A 17221-nucleotide genomic window follows, 5' to 3' on the forward strand; every position below is an offset into this window, starting at 1 on the left:
ACCCCACCACTTCCACTGCCGAGAGGGAGGCTCTCCAGCATGCGTCATAGATGTTCATCTTCCCTGCCCTTGCTGAAGAAGCCAGGTAATCAGCATTGTTTTGAAGAACACCCTGGCTCCCGCTGAGTTCAGAGAGAGCCGGGACATTCCTGAGTGTCACAACATTCCTGAGTGCCACATTGCCATCTGGCCGTCCCTCCTCAAACACCCGCCCCCAAGAAATAATCTGAACACCCAACTCCCCCAGAGTTGTGCACATATCATGCTTGTTTCAATTCAGAGAGCCACAAACATAGCAAAATTCTGTGTGTACCCATTGCTGCACTTGTGAGAGCGTCACCCTTCTGTCCAAATGCCTCACTCCCCCTCTCCCTGCACCAAGGTCATTAGCATCTAGAGCTGTCACATCCTCTTTTACAGAGCTCTGAAATGTTTCCTAAAAGCTGTGCGTATATGCATTTGCAGGGAGGGTGTAATTTGCAGCAGACAAATTGCCCTTCAATAGACATAAAAATGACACAGCTTGAATGATCTGGAGTGTTTTAAATGGATACTTTAATGGCAATTCAAGGAATGTTCAAAGGCACATTTCACTAAATTACACAGATAAGAGGCACAAATCGTATCTACCATTTTATAAAGGTAGTTAATGATGAGAGGAGCACCCAACAGACTTGGATACCCTTATCACCAAATTGTCAGTTATCTACATACCTGTATAACATTGCCTGAAGTAAATTGTCTTTTCCAGGAACCATTGGTCACATTATCATTGGACATTAACAACATAAGAAAAAGCTGCTGGATCAGGGCAGTGGCCCATCTAGTCCAGCAACATATTCTCACAGCGGCTAATCAGATGCCTGTGGAAAACCCACAAACAGGACCTGAACACAAGATAACTCTCCCTTCCTGTGATTTCCAACAACTGGTATTCAGAAGTATCATGGTGGAGGCAGAGTATAGCCATCGTGGCTAGTAGCCACTGATTACCCGTAGAGTACTGTGTAAGGCTGAGAAGAACAGGGTTCAAATGCCTGTCCAGCCACCATGCTCACTAGATGACCATGGGTCAGTTTCTGGGGGACAGTCAACTAAGTTTTACTCAGAACAGACCAACTGAAAGTAATGGATCTAACTCAGTCATGCTCATCAATTTCAGTGGGTCTACTCTGAGAAACTTAGTTTAATTCCACTCACTGTCTGTCAACTTAAACTATCCCACAGTGTTATGAGAAATAAGGACGCTTAGCAGAATACAACCCATTTTCATTTAGCTGATTTATTTTTATTTGTTTGTGTCAGAAGGGAAACATTTTGTCTAGCTTTCTACACAAATGTGACTCTACTTCCCTAGTTTCTATTTTTAATTAAGGGGTTTGTAAGTTACTCCTATTTTAAAAATGGCAAAGCAACATCTTATGTGTTCAGAACATAGTGAGGGATTCTATACCTTTTTCTGTAAAGTAATACATGTAAAATAATTACACACATCTCGTATCGTAACCCCACTTTTATTTATAGAGCCTTGGGAATCCTAAATTATCTCTCTTGCCAACTTTATTACCTTGCTTTTGCACTTAATGCTAGTTATTTCTCTTTAGTCAAATCCATGCTGAACCTCATATCTTATAATAGCTGAAACTACATTTACAGTTGCAAAATTTACAAAATTACAGTTTTGTCATTTTAAATGGCAGTACACTAAGTACAACAGGCACTTGACAGCATAAACATCTAGTTTAATGAGCCACTAGAGTAAGCCTTTAACATTGATTTGTTCACTGTGAGATTTAAAAAAAAATATATTAAGACAAACAGAATTTTCCCAAAAGCATTGTGAAATGTGCAAAGTATCTGTTCTGGCTTGTTCTCAAAAGGCATAAGGGATAAAAGGCCACTGACTTTAATCAATAAAAGTAAGTGAGGAATGATAGAATTGTGGAGTTGGAAGGGACCATGTGAGTCCTCTAGTCCAACCCCCAGCTATGCAGGATCCTTTTGCCCAACATGGGGCTTGAACTAGAAAATAGAACTTTTGCTTCACTACTACTTGATTTTTAAATGGACACTAAAACTCTTTTTGATGTGTTGATACCTCTCTCCAAGAACAACATTTGTTCATTGAAAATATTTATAGGTAACCTTTATGGGTAAAACTCACCCACTCAAGGCCACTTATAAAAGCAACAGATAAAAATACAGTTCCCATGATAAAAATACAATACCCAGCATGAAGGGCGAAATGGAAACATTTTCTTCAGAAGCATTCTCGGAAGATAAGTCCCTTTTTATAGGCAAGAAGTCCAGCTGCAGCCAGCGAGGTGAGGAAAGCAGAACATCCAAGGAACCCCAAGAGGCCTGGGACAGATGGCAAGTTCCTCTCCAAAAACGTGGTAGTGATTGGGAAAGCTGGGACATCCTAGGTAGAATGTGCAGTCATTTTTAGAGCACAGCAATTTCAACAACAAAGAAAGCAACTGTACAATGCAGTTAAACAGGGCGCCAGAAACTAACTCTTGCTAGATGAAAGCTAGAAGAACCCCTATCTGGTATGTAAGCAAATGAGTGAGACTGCAAGACTATCAGGAACTAGAAGGAGGTGGAGACAGGTACTATGGGATAGAGATGGGCAGTTTGAGGAGCAGAATGAGAGACTTGCAAAGCATGGGAATGACTTTTCCCACTGTACTTAACTAACTGGAAACTATTTATGTGCAATTTTTCCAGTGGGAGAATGCAGGGCTGTTTGGGCTTCTGCTAATGAAATATGCCCACCTTGAATGCACACACTAGAAACTAGGCCAAGATTTCCATTTTAAGTTCATGGCTATTTTTCTATCAGGTATCCTCATAATAATATGGCAATCAATTATAGTGATGCAGTCATATAAGCCAGACAATGAAATGTTGGGTTCAGCCGTACAAAAAGAGCATGAGAAATCATACTTGCCTTTGATTCTGGTTCTGTCGCCCAAATTTCATTTTTTGAAATCCTTCCCATACTGCACAGTATCTGGAAGACAGAAAATGATATCCCACTAACAGTAATTCTTTTCATCACCATGCAAGTCATGAAGGCAGAAATGAGATAAAGACAACTGAGGGCCATTTCCTGCATCGCACATGGTGTTCAGACACTGTTTCCACATACTAGAATCCCACATTGCAAGGACAGATCTAAGATCAGAGACAGATCATACACTTAACTTCCATGCTAACTCTCTTGGCTTCCCAGAAGGTACACCACTGATGTGGTAAGCACCACATCGTCTGACCATCCTAAATGATCCGAATTTCAAACATTACCAGTATGTTGGTGGTGCAAAACCAGACCATGTGGAAAAATAAACACACCACAAGGGCAACTCATAATTCAGTAGGACAATGAGGTGAGATACGAATTGGTTCCATGTTTACTTCCCACAAATACGGCAAGCTAGGAAGATTCATAGATCCAAGTCCTCAATATCTAGCCTATACAGAAAATACCGCAACATTAACTGACACACACCTAATACCTTTATCGTTTGAGTCATCTGAAGTGGTTTACTTGATAGCTGAATGGTGCACATTTGACTACAAAGAGCTATTGTTTAAATTAAAGCAGCTGCTCCACGCCATTCAAGTTTATTCTGGCTTAATTAGCATTCTGTTTGAAAAAATCCTATTGTACATAAAAACTTTGATTCAGGCATTTCAAGGATACATTAAACAACAATAGCTGGGATTCATTAGCAGCTGATTGTTATAAAAGAATGTTAGTTTCTTTTGTTCTTCTTCGGTCCTTCTGATTTGCTGAGAATTCTCTCTTTAGCACAGTGACATTGAATTTGAATACCAAGAAGACCCAAAATCTCATTGGTACAGCTATATCATTTAGGTCTTTAATGAAGATGCCCAGTGAGTTCTGGCTCTCTTTACCTCTCTGGCAGCTCTCTCTCCAGCTTGCACTGCACCTTCCATGTAGCCACTCCACTGAGTAGCTGTCTCTGTGCCAGCAAAGTAGACCCTACCTACTGGCTGACGAATGACCCTGTAAAACAAACATTGCAACACATAAGTCCCACTTGGTAGGCACTGAGAGCAAAGAGATTTAGGCTACTGAACAGTAGCAGGCAGTATAGCATCAAATATTCATAATGTTCAACTTTTGCTATTGTTACAGATCTGGTATAAATATGTGTAAACATGTGTAAATAACTCAGATTTCAAAGACATTGCCGACTCTACTGTGTCTCATTTTCTCCAAAGGAACACAGACCCTGGTTGAGTGCCAAGACCCTCTTTGAAATCTCATGCACTGCTTGGCAGAGATTGGGGTGGCCAGTAACACTGTGAAAGTTGTTTCAGGGAAGGTGCAAATGTTTGGAAAACTCACAGAACCTTCCACTTCACTGTTCATTTTTTCCCCTCCCATTCATGATTACGCCATTACCCTAATTGGCTATTGTTTCAAATGGAAAGGAAAAGCATCTCTGCTTCCCAACTGTGCCACCCTTGACTGTTGACAGCATCATTGTCAATTTGTATTGTGCAGCAAGACTCTGCCCTGCCTCCAATTATCACATCTAATTATGCAGTACTAATCGTTGCAGGATGTGGACTTGGTTGAACATTCAGATGTGAATCTCTGTCCACATTCCAGTCCAAATATTCTGCTAATTGTGACTGGAGCTGAAGGAGAGAACACTGGGTCCAGTTGCCTAGCCAATGGTGACATACCATCTAACCTAACACAGTAAAAAAGGAATGAGTGGGTGATGTGTTCTGCAAGAAACAAAAATGCAGCCTTCCCATTTTGCCTCAGCACTAGTAATCCCCAGTTCCAGAGGTTTAAATATATCCAACATCTATTAATAGGAATCAGACAAAGGGAACTGGACATATGTGGGCCATTTCGGGGGTGGGAATCTCCAAACTGCCCCCCTGCCCCCCCGCAACTGTCTTCTCCTTCAGAGGTCCCAAGCCACATATTTGCTAGTAATCTGTAGTTAAGCCCCATGTCTGTAATTGAATTGTTTCTCCTCAATGATGCCTAAATCAGGAGCATGTTATCTACAACCTTAAAATAGATTATTATGCTTTTACAGAGTGCTTTACAGCATATTATTATTTTGCCTGCTGGCAATAGCTTCAGTTTTCTGGCATTTTTCTCACTAGGATAGTGTATTAGTATGCCTAAGTGTAGCAGGCTTCATATCTAGAAGGTTTTATAGTTCAACAAATTTCTGCTAGCAACAACAGAACAAGAGTATATTATTAGCTAGTTGTACCTTCCATATTGGCACATAATGCCTGGTGGCAAATAGGCTGAATAGCAGCCACCAGAATATTGTTCGGCACCCCAGTTCTTTTCTTCATAATGCACTGGCTGCAGGAATAAATCAAACAAAGTTTTTTTGTTTGTTTTTTAAGGCATTGATTCATGGCAGAATTTACATTGTAAATGCTGGATATTTTTCCAGGTTTCCATTACTGGATTACAGGGAGGTGTGTTAATTTACAAACGGAATACAATTCATATAAATCAGAGAAGGAGGTTATGCTACTTCACAGTGCTGACTCAATACTTTGGACTAAGCTGGGTTTCACTGTTACTGGCTATGAACCAGGCTGTGATTTTTCAAGCATTTCTCTAACACAAAGCCTGATTCATATCTCCGAAGAGCCGAGTGCTTTGAGGATTGGTAGGTAAGAGAAATGACTATTCTTGCAGTATGTCTATGAAGAAATGGTAATAATGGAGCAGAACTTTAATTTCCAGAACTTGCATTGTTTTCACATGTTGCAGTCCCATGGTATGGACTCATAGGTTATGCTCCTCAACCCCACGGGGCAGTCCTTGGTAGAAGTGACCCCCCTGCAATTTCCCCCCTCCAGGAAAAAGTGAGAGTCTTCATGCAAATGGGAAAAGTCTGCATTAATTTGTTCCTATCAGTATTGAACAGAATCTACTTTTTTCTAAACTTTATTGATTTGGCTTATTTTTTTTTTATTTAAATGATTTATATACTGCTTAACTATAATCATCTCTAAGATGTGTACAAGGAATACAGTACAGAAAATATAAAAAAATGTGCTACAACTATAAAACCAGACTTCAGTTAAAATGTCTTTTGGAACAAACAAAAAAGGTATTAAACAGGTATTGGAAGTTCAACGGGGGAGGGGGGCCTGCCTGACCTCAGCTGAAAGGGAATTTCATAAGATTGGAACCACAATGCTGAATGCACAGCTCTTGGTGGATATGAGCTGTTTTCATCCAAGCCATGGACAGTCGTTAATAGTGACTCCTCTGAAGATTTCAATGATGGGATACAAGGGATTAGGCTATGCTTCATAAACAAAGTGTTTCAACAGTACAAAAGAATATGGCAGTTGCCTTCTGAAACAATGTTCTAAGAGTAACGGTTAACATGTTTTAAGAAAGCATAATTCCACCTCTCAGGGTTGCCTTTGGATAGTCTGTAAGATAGGCAAACAAGTTCTGATCATCTTTAGATGTATAGAGATTGGTATGATTGCCATTGAGATTATGGTTGCTTCCACATAGATCCAAAGTAAAAGTAAGTTTTACCAACTAAGTTTTGCTCATAGGTAGTCCTATTGAAATTAATAAACTTAATTTAGCTTTGTTCTTACGTAAATATCAATGGAGCAACTCTGATTAAAAGGTAGTTGACTATCACTACATGGTTCTTCCTGCATCAGATCCCCAAACAACATTCCTCAAAGATACCTGCCTCTTTCTGCCTCTGAGATTCTAAATAATTAAAGACCATCAAGCTTCTTTTGCTAATCACCCATTTGAGGCAAGATAGGCACATAAACATTAATCAAAACCATTAACAAGATTGCTGTCATATGATAAATTACACTTCCCTATAACAGAAGCACTGCTTTCAAGCTAGATTTGTATTTTGCTTTACAAGGAAAAATAAACAAAAGAACACTACATTATTCAATTACATGCTGTAAAATATATATTTCCAAATAAAAAGAAAAGATTGCTTTTACAAAAAGGGGAGTTTTCCAGTACCTTATTTTGTCTTGCATTCTAATATAATATAAAAGGTCTTCATTCATTTTCAAAAAGATTGTTATCACATACCCTATTCCACCTGTAATGATTGTGCTAATTTACTTAACACACCTGTATCTCCTAATTTGTGGCATGCAATTTTGCATTTTCCTCTTATTGATTCTGAGGGGTCTGCTCTGAATATGACTGGATATCACCTGATATTTACATTTAAGGATTTCATTCAGATGGCAAGGGATAAAATAGTTGTCATCTATTACCTTTTCACCTAAGAAACAAATAATAATATGAACACAGACCTCAAATGTTCATATAGCTAAACCATAAGTTGTAATAATTAATACTCCACCAATTTTAGATGCTCTTCTTCCTTACATGTAAAGCTTCTTCTGATCCAAAGACTTTTGCATAGAGTTCACAGATTTTTCTCTTCCTACATGAAGAAGCAAAAGGAACAGACAAAATGTGAAAGGGCCCAAATCCATAATCATCCGGTTTTTGAAACTAATAGGATAGCAAAATAAGATTTCAAACAACTATCAAAACCACTGAACAACTCAAATCTTCCAGTGAGTGTATTTACTCAAAAGACTACATTTTTTGTACTAAACTGAAGTTCATACACAAAGATGGCAGACTTTCGCCTCTTCCAGAGAGTTAGAGCATGCTATTTAGTTGCTGCTCAGCTTGTTAGGTGACCTTGTCCAAGCTACTAACTCATAACAACCATGAAGTTAGGTTTGATTGTATGTATCTTAAAAATCTGACTTCTGCATCTTAAAAATGCGCCCATATACAACGATAAAGAATTAGTTATTGTTAGAGAATACAAACAGTTGCTTATTCTTACCTCTCCTCTTTGCTAAGATCTGCTAGTCTAAATGCCTTTCTTGTAAGGATAAAGCTAAACAGGGAGGAAAGTACATGTCAATATTGCATACACAAAGGTACCAATTGGGGGGGAAAGATACATGCGACCAAAATGTTTAGAAAAACCCAACAGCAATATGTAAGAGCTACATGCAACTAGTCTTATACTTCAGAAATTGGTAACTTCAATACAGTGCTGGATTCCTGCAATGGCATGTAGATTCCCTTGTGGTATGTGAGGATTTGTGGGCACAGCAACAAGTGCTAAAAGATAATGTTTGCATGTGTGTGAAATGAAGGACAGAGTTCAGGATATGCATGATGGAACTAATAGCAAGGCATAAATACATTTTTCTATAGGGTTCTCTAATGTTACCTAGCATATATTCCATATATTCACACCAGCTGGTCTTGCACAAGTCTTTCTGTCAATATTTTTTGCATCTAATATATAAATGCAGGCTTCATTACCCCATAATAGCAGGTACAGAGTCATCAGGTTTAGTATCATCTAAGGTGATTGAAATTGGAGCCTCTTCATCCAAAATCATTGCACAGCCACAAAAATCTGAAAGGAAAAATAGAATGGCCACCAGAAATACTCAGTGTGGAGTACTATTTCCAGGCACAAATGTACATTAATTTTAACATTAAGTATCCTGTTAGCCATTGCACATTTAGAACTCTTGTGCTGCATAAATCTTCCTGTTCAAACTTCCAAGGAATGCACTTTCTAATCTTAAATTCTTTACAATAATCATTTTTTGCTCATTGCAATATTCAAAAACTCTTTGATATGCCTCCCTGTCTCCCATTGTCATATACAATGATAATTATATTAAACACAGTTACTGAGATAATACACTGCATATCTATGTTGTGATTAATATGGGTTAGAAAGGGAAAGTGCATCAACACTAGTGATTGTACATATTGACAGGATTACACAACTTGTGTACCCGCCCATCAGACGAAACTTAGATGCTTGTTAACTCCACCTTTATTACAGTTTTACTTTGAATGTTGTTAGCTTTCTTGAGCTCTACCAGAGGCAGATTTAGGGCAGCATAACTGGGTGGTGCTGTGGTCTAAACCACTGAGCCTAGGGCTTGCTGATCGGAAGGTCGGCGATTCGAATCCCCATGATGGGGTGAGCTCCCGTTGCTCGGACCCAGCTCCTGCCCACCTAGCAGTTTGAAAGCATGTCAAGTGCAAGTAGATAAATAGGTGCCGCTCTGGCACGAAGGTAAATGGCGTTTACGTGCACTGCTCTGGTTCACCAGAAGCGGCTTAGTCATGCTGGCAGCATGACCTGGAAGCTGTCTGCAGACAAACGTCGGCTCCCTCGGCCAGTAAAGCGAGATGAGAGCCCCAACTCCAGAGTCGTCCGCGACTCTTTAAGTGGTTCTGCTACACTAGATGGATAGCCTAGGGGGCGCCACATGGCATTACAAGTATGACACAGTGAATTGAGCAAGATGGAAGGTGAGAGGTGGGTGCTCGTTTCGGCAGCACATATACTAAAATTGGAACGATACAGAGAAGATTAGCATGGCCCCTGCGCAAGGATGACACGCAAATTCGTGAAGCGTTCCATTTTTTAAAAAAAAAAAAAGAAAAAAAAGAAGGTGAGAGGTGGGGGGGGGGCCACAAGATTTTCACCTTGCACAGTGTGCTACTCAAATTTGAAAGGCCAAAGTCTACTCTGTTTTAGTAAGCAGAAAGTGGGATATAAATGAATCAATTCTTAAAGCACACATACCTGACTTCTTCCAAAAGGCTTCTTTGTAGTACATCATGCATTTGATAACGAAGCCCATGGGAATACGCTGGATTAACTGGTTTCTTTTTGTTGGTAGTTCTGGCTTGAAATGGATCTTTGTGGTTAAGGCTGGTGGGATGGCACTAATCACGTACTTGCTCTGCAAAATGTAAACAGGAAAACATAAGACGCATATCCCAGAAGAGCAACCATGGCAGTTAAAGGCTAACGCTGCTTTGTTAAATGTTGAAAGAGTAACATTTATCGTGGCATAAGCTTTTCATACAGATCTGTACGAGAAAATGTTACACACTTTTGAGAGATGTTCGCTCAGTACTTCAATCATTCTGACATTTACATTTGTACTGGATAAAAGCTGTGAGCACTGTAGTGGAAGTCCAGTGACATAAATATAAAAGAAAGGAAGGAAGCAAGTGACAGTGAGGACAGGAAAATGTCAGAGGCTGATGAAGCTCTCATAAATAGATCAATAAAATAGATTTCAAAGATTTTCTCAGTACTGAGAAAAGCAGAGTAACACACAAGGGTGGGGCTGATTACATTGGCTTAAAAGCTATAGCGGACATGCCCCCTATTAAATGCATACTATGTTTTATTCTTATTGGATTACCTTATATGTCTCATGGTTCAGTGTCTCCACAATGACACTATCACCTGATTGATCAATGTGGATTACAGGCCTCTCCAGTTTCACAGTGCCTTTGAGTAGTGCCATTATCTTCTCTGTTATCTGTCCAGAACCCCCGACAAACTTCCTCTCCTGGGAACACCAGCACCATCAGAGAAATAAGATAACAATGTTGTTATTTTATTTTATTTTAAATGGTGTAGTCCATCTTTAGTTAAGCTTGATAGAAAAAGACATTGAAAGCTGGATTTCCCAAGTAATCAAAATCAGCAAACATCTTCAACATGTGCTTGACCTGGTTGACTACTGGCGTCAGCCCTGAACCAGAACCATATCTGGACAAAAGCACATTAGTTCTCTTCTATGGGATATGGTATCTCTAATACATTTAGTATAATTATGAAAGAGGTAATCATAGACAGTATTTTGCTATCATTTCTAGGTCAGAAGAATTCACAATTAATACAAGCACAGGGAAAGCATAAAGCTTCCAGCTTATGAAATATTGCTTTTACTGGGGACAGCAGTGCTCCCGACAAAGTTTTCCTTGAAATATTGTCTCTTTATTACTTTCATGTTCTCAGAAATTATACAAACTATTTTATAAATTCTGCTCTAATTGAGGGACCTTCCCAAAGACCCTTGTGATTAGGTCAGGCAATAAGTAGCACTGTACTTTGGGTGCATGTTTATTAAACTAGAGACTCTGGGCAGGAGGTGGTGGTGATGAGATACAGAATTCTTAAGAACAGAGGTAACTGGCTAGTAACCATAGAAACTAAACTGGATCATTATCAGAATAGCACAGTAAAGCCTCCATAGTATGGGGTGTGTGAATGTGGGAGAGGAAATAATATTAATCTAATTTCAACAAGAGTCTAAATGTTCAAAATAGCATGGTCTTCTGTTTGTTTATTCCGGCACATTGAGTTCTTGTCAAATGCTCTTTCTCCATCAGTTAGGAAGAATCCATGTATGATTTCACATACCTGCCCTCCATTGGTTACAGAAAATATCCTGGTTGTTCCTCCACACAGCTTCACATACCACAGGAACCAGAGAGCAGAGACCATGTGTGACTCCGAAGTGACGTTGATATCAACAAAGAGTGTAGCAAAATCCCTAGTGGTTCTTTATACAATGAAGAGGTAGAAACAACAAAGATTGAGAGCTATTGATATTAATTTGATATTATCAACAGTACTTTTCTCTACAATTTTTTTATATATTATTATTAGGAGACCAAGCAAAGATTTATTTAATTGGCCTTCTTGGTAGTTCTGTCACCCTCGGAAGCTTGAGGGGTGGCAATGTGAGATAAGAGTAGCCCATAAACTGTGGAATTCCAACCAAACAGAGGTGTGCCTCCTGCAGCATCATTATTTGGCTTTTATCACGCATTGAAGATGCACTTATTTATCCAGGGCTTTGATAACTCAATAGTATTATTTTGGCCTACCTGAAAATTGTGAATTAATGTAAGGATTTTAAAATATTATTATTGATTGTTGGTTTTCTTTTGTTTTAAACTCTATTGTTTCTGCCATTACAACCTGCCCTGGGATCTTATGGTGAAGGGTAGGTAAGAAATCTAATAAATAATAATAGAAGAGAGTGAAGTGTTTTCTTAATCTGATGAGGAAAGATCATTTTAATGAGTGACAGCTCCTCCTTTGTTCATTAATTTTGTACTGCTATTGATTTGTTCAGAATTTATTGCCTTTATTACATTCCTAGATGTTATCACTTCCACTAAAAATAAATTGTCCAAAATCTCTGTTAATTGCAAAGATCTTAAAACTGCAGATAGCATATTAATATTGGTCTAGACCAGAATTGGCCAGCTGATGATCTGAGGTAGCTCCCAACTAGGCTGTTAGTCTACAAAAGCAATATGAATGTACAAATTATATGGATTCAACGTACTGTAGCCTTATTTATTCAATGGTTGCAGTCAATGATTAATATTTGCTTTGGGGAAAACTATATTTCACATTAAGGACACGGGTGGCGCTGTGGGTTAAACCACAGAGCCTAGGACTTGCTGATCAGAAGGTCGGCGGTTCAAATCCCTGTGACGGGGTGAGCTCCCGTCGCTCAGTCCCTGCTCCTGCCAACCTAGCAGTTCAAAAGCACATCAAAGTGCAAGTAGATAAATAGGTACTGCTCCGGCAGGAAGGTAAACGGCATTTCCGTGCACTGCTCTGGTTTGCCAGAAGCGGCTTAGTCATACTTGCCACATGACCTGGAAGCTGTATGCTGGTTCCCTCAGCCAATAAACCGAGATGAGCGCCGCAACCCCAGAGGCGGTCATGACTGGACCTAATGATAAGGGGTTCCTTTACCCTTTACCTTTATATTTCACATTTAGTGGTGATGTTTGCCTCTGCCCTCCAAGGAAGCCTCATTAAGCTCATCATTTATGTAATTGAAAAGGTTTTCAGCATCTCTTTTGAACCCTCAGTACTGGTGTGTGTGGTGGGGCATGGCATGGCTGGGGCATCATGGCTCCTTGTCTGGACAGGGTTGGGCTGGGGTGAGGCCAGGAGCATACAGCAGCAGCACTGTCACAAATCCAGCAACTCTGCCAGTGCAACCATGTAGTCCCAACCTCACCATGGCCCTGCCAAGATAAGCAGCAATGGCGTCAATGGCAGGAGGGTGGCTGTGCCCCACCACACGCAGTGCAGATACGCCTCATTGTGAGGAGTCTTCCCTTGAAGTCCACCAAAGTTCTCCCTATTCCTGTCTCTCAATGCATGCATACATTGAGATGTGGGGAAACAAGTGGAACTACCTCTTAAACTGTGGGGAATGGTAATAGGTACTATAATACCATATCCCAAAGCCCCTCCTTTCACCTTCAGAATCAGGAACGCGTTTTCTATACATCTTCCAGTATTCATGTTTATTATTCATTGATGCAATGAATGCACTTTTTAAAAAAACAGATTTTATGGAAGTGATGGGGAAAGCACTGAAACGTGTGAGATGGACCAATGTTTACCGGGAAGAAGTGTGAACACCCTGAAAACAAATCAGAATGACTACTCATTGTTGCATAACTGCCCACCAAAGAAATCAGAATGAATGCTCAGTAAAGACTAGGTATTGTCTAACCTGTGCATAAGCTTTGCACAAGCAAATCAGGATGGATGCTTAAGGTCAGTCTGTCAAGCATGTTCCACACTTTAAGTATATTCTACAAATTTTAACTTTCTGCTCCCAAATGTATTTCTCTAGCCACACTGTGTGATTGGTTATTCTATGACTAGAGGAGAGAGGCAACATGAATAAGGCTTTGATGTATGTAGCCTGAATATGGCATGCAGCAAGCAAAGAAGCAAGTATCACATTAAGATAAACTTTCAAAATGAATCAAATCACCTACTTGGTCCAGCAGTGTTTGTCAATGAATTCTTTCATTGTCATTTTGTCCCATTCTGCAGCATGTGGTGCATCCCAGGGAGCATCAGCTGGAATCTGAAGACCAGAGGTGGGATGTGGGGAAATAAGTCACTATTCTTACTCGCCAGACTACATACATCACAGTTAAAACTGAACTTCCATCCATGCACCGAAAGAGCATTCAGGCACTAGTTTCACTCCACAGCCCCAAATGCATGCTAATACAATTCTCTCTCTCTCTCTCTCTCTCTCTCTCTCTGTGTGTGTGTGTGCGCGCGTGTGTGTGTATGCATATATATCTACACACACACACACACACACACACACACACACACACACACACACGTGTATATATATTCATGCTTCATAGATGCAGAACACTCCATGTGGAATAAAATTAAATTGGTGAATTCTTCTATTCAGAACCAGTAGAACATTGTTTTAATCAGTCAGACCAGCTGGAGATAGGACAGCTATTAGTAGATATTTTCCAGAGCTGTCAAAGTTCACTATATGTACATTTAATACTCACTAAGATTTCAAGTGCAATCCTATACATGTCTACTCAGCAGCACTGAGTCCAATAGGACTTATACCCAGGTACCCAGTGGGGGCTAATCCTTTTTGGCCTGAGGGTCCCATTCAACCATAACCAACCCTCCAGGGGCTGCACATGCATCTTGTACATACACACACAGAGAGAGACACCACTTAAAGGCAGATGTTCAGGTGCAAAGTCTCCTTCTCTCAGCTGATCCATGCAGATCAACTGGGCAGAGACCTTTATTGCCCCATTTCTGCCCATCAGATGATCCACCTGATGACTGAGGAGGGGGCAATTTGCATCCCTCTCAAGGCACTGGGCTCCCCCCACCCCAACACTACCTCTGTTTTATTTTCCCCTTCTTTGCTGCTGTTGCAAAAAACTCTCAGGTGGAGGGAAAGAAGAAAAATTGGCTTGGACAAAATATATACCACTAACTCTGCTTCTGGGCAAAATAGAGTGAAGCTAGGCTGGGTCACATCCAACAGAGCCAGCAAAGCTGAGCACACAAGAGATTTCCACTATCTGTATTTCATTATTAGGATAGTGCCGGAAAGGCAGGTCTGTGCCTCTGGCACAGTTTATTTTCCTGAAGTAAAACACACTTGGTTGTTAATCATGCCAGATGACACCAACTCATTTGGCCAATACATTTCATAATTGAAGATTTCAATGTCTACACAATGATTATACAGTATAAAGAACTCTCTTTGATTCTTGATGGATTCTTACTGAATGCTATCTTCATGTAGCCCTAATGATTTTCCATATGAGCTTTTAGAAATATTGCAGATAATGATACATAGTATCCCTTCATTGTTTCTAGCATACCTCTTTTCCCAGTTCATCCATTGTCCTCCAAAAATTGTTAAAATCGAGATATACGATAGGATTCCACACTGGAGGAAATGCACCACAGAATGGATAGGACTTTCCCTGAAACAAATAAATATATGGAACATTGGATTTGTTTCCTGGCATGGATCTGAGGTCTCCATAGCAGCCATATCAGTTACAATCCACAAACAAAATTGGAAATGAATCCATAAACACAAAGTATAGAAAAAGATGGATTTTTCTGAAGACGTCAACCAATAAGCAAAGCTAGTTAAGGTAGCTTTCATACACAGAATATAATGTCCATTTCCGGGGTGTGGGTGTGTGGAATTAAACTTTCTACATGTTGTTATACCACAGTCAAAATCAAGGGGAATGTATTCCTTTTAGTGAGAATATAATATAATATTCAAATATAAGCCAGACCGACCCCAAAACAAACCCTTTACACTACATAGAGATTAATCAATAAATATTTAACTGGATGCAAATATTGCTGCATCATATGTCATTTATGTGATTTCATGAATATTCTTAAGTGAATGCCACCCTTCTTACTTTAGGACTATAAGGATCAGGACCACAAGGGCGTGAAAGGTTTAAGGTCTACCATTTCCTTTTGCTAACTGCATGAATGCTCTCATGTCTTCTAAGAAGAGCATAATTTTTTGCTGCTGAATCTACTACCAATTGATTTAATTTTGTGTCCCCAAGTTGTGATATGGGCGTGTGTGTCCAGAATGTCAGCAAAATGCATTGTAAAATCTGGGCTGAGGCTATGGCAAGAAAAAGCTTCGTCCTGATTTGCATGCATGTTTGAGTAAAACCTTTTACATTCATGCCATGTAGCTCATCAGAATGAAACTGCTCTTGAAACGGCTCTAAAAAGCAACATTTAATAGTGTGCTCTATATAATTCATCTGCACAGGTTAACAGGATGTTTCAAATATTCAAAAAGCAACAGCTAACAACCCCATTTATCCACCCCAACAAACTGAAATCAAAGAACACATAAGAAATGCAATAAACAAAGCTCAAGTTCATTGTCCAACTGCCTCAGAAATAAAGGTTAATGATTACTATGGGATGAGTATTCTGACCTCTAGGTATTGCAGAAACAAAATCTCCTACAGAGTTTTTTCTTCTTCTCTTCCTTCAGCTGTTCTCACCATTCTGCTTTTGCAAACTGTGCTCAGTTTGGTCTTTAGGACAGACACCCAAAATTGAAAACTTCATCTCCTAAGCAAATAGAGACCTGCCCCACCCATCCTGCCAATTGCTAAACTTCAGTAGAGAAGCAGGCTAGCATGCACAAGTTAGGGCATTGCCCATTAATTCCATGTCCCGTGTTTCCCTGGATGCCATAAAAACCACTGTGGTGAGACAAAGCCACAAAGTCACCCTCCTGACAGCAGGGTCTCTATAACACTGGTCTCAGGAGGATGGATCTGATAAGGTACATAGGGAGCTGCCTTATACAGAGTCTGACTATTGCTCTATTTAGCTCTGCACTGTCCTCACAGGTTAGCAGCATCTCTCTAGGATCACAGGCAGGGAGAATTCCCAGCCCTACCTGCAGATTCCGAGGATTAAACCTGGAACCTTCTGCAACATGCTGAACTCCCTTCTAGATCTCTGCTCCCCTATTGCATGGATGTGAAATGCAGTGTTTGAATAGCAACAAAACTATTGTTGTAGCTAAATAAACATAGTGTAAGGAAACCAAATAAGAAAAGTGCAGAAAACTTTTGGGCACTTAATCCTGTGTTGCTGCTCAGAGTGGCAGGGAGATAAATGTGAGTGGCAGTGCTCTAATGCAAGTTTTTATCCAAAGTAACTGAGCAGATAATCCAATTGGATTTACAGAAACATGAGAAAACTTGTCCAGTTATCACAGCCAAGTAGGAAACGTCCTCAACCCTTTCTTAGCTCATAATAACAAGATACACACCTTCTGGGAATAGAGGAACATGATCATTCCCATATAACTCAAGAGGGAGGGGGAAAACATCATCAATCAAGAAAGCAATTTCTCTTCCACAGTTAGAAATAAACATTTTGCTGTATCTTCTAAGTGCTCTGCATTCAGATTTAAAACTCAACAG

At 39.8% G+C, this 17221-nt stretch overlaps 1 protein-coding gene across 1 annotated transcript in view; it reads right to left on the reverse strand.

The window, feature by feature from the left end:
* Positions 1 to 538: 538 nt before the first annotated feature.
* Positions 539 to 17221, reverse strand: part of LOC309340085 (amine oxidase [flavin-containing] A-like) — a 31316-nt gene continuing 14633 nt past the window's right edge. The window contains exons 4-15 of the mRNA XM_081858596.1: positions 15110 to 15214; positions 13718 to 13809; positions 11316 to 11457; positions 10309 to 10458; positions 9678 to 9837; positions 8387 to 8483; positions 7896 to 7949; positions 7421 to 7478; positions 5277 to 5374; positions 3925 to 4036; positions 2954 to 3016; positions 539 to 2422 (exon numbers count right to left, since the gene is read on the reverse strand). Of these exons, the coding sequence (XP_081714722.1) occupies positions 2261 to 2422; positions 2954 to 3016; positions 3925 to 4036; positions 5277 to 5374; positions 7421 to 7478; positions 7896 to 7949; positions 8387 to 8483; positions 9678 to 9837; positions 10309 to 10458; positions 11316 to 11457; positions 13718 to 13809; positions 15110 to 15214 (1293 nt within the window). The 3' untranslated portion in view covers positions 539 to 2260. The remainder of the gene's footprint in view (positions 2423 to 2953; positions 3017 to 3924; positions 4037 to 5276; positions 5375 to 7420; positions 7479 to 7895; positions 7950 to 8386; positions 8484 to 9677; positions 9838 to 10308; positions 10459 to 11315; positions 11458 to 13717; positions 13810 to 15109; positions 15215 to 17221) is intronic.

This window comes from Podarcis erhardii (assembly GCF_964252035.2).
Source record: "Podarcis erhardii genome assembly, chromosome: 4".
NCBI classification, from domain to species: domain Eukaryota; kingdom Metazoa; phylum Chordata; class Lepidosauria; order Squamata; family Lacertidae; genus Podarcis; species Podarcis erhardii.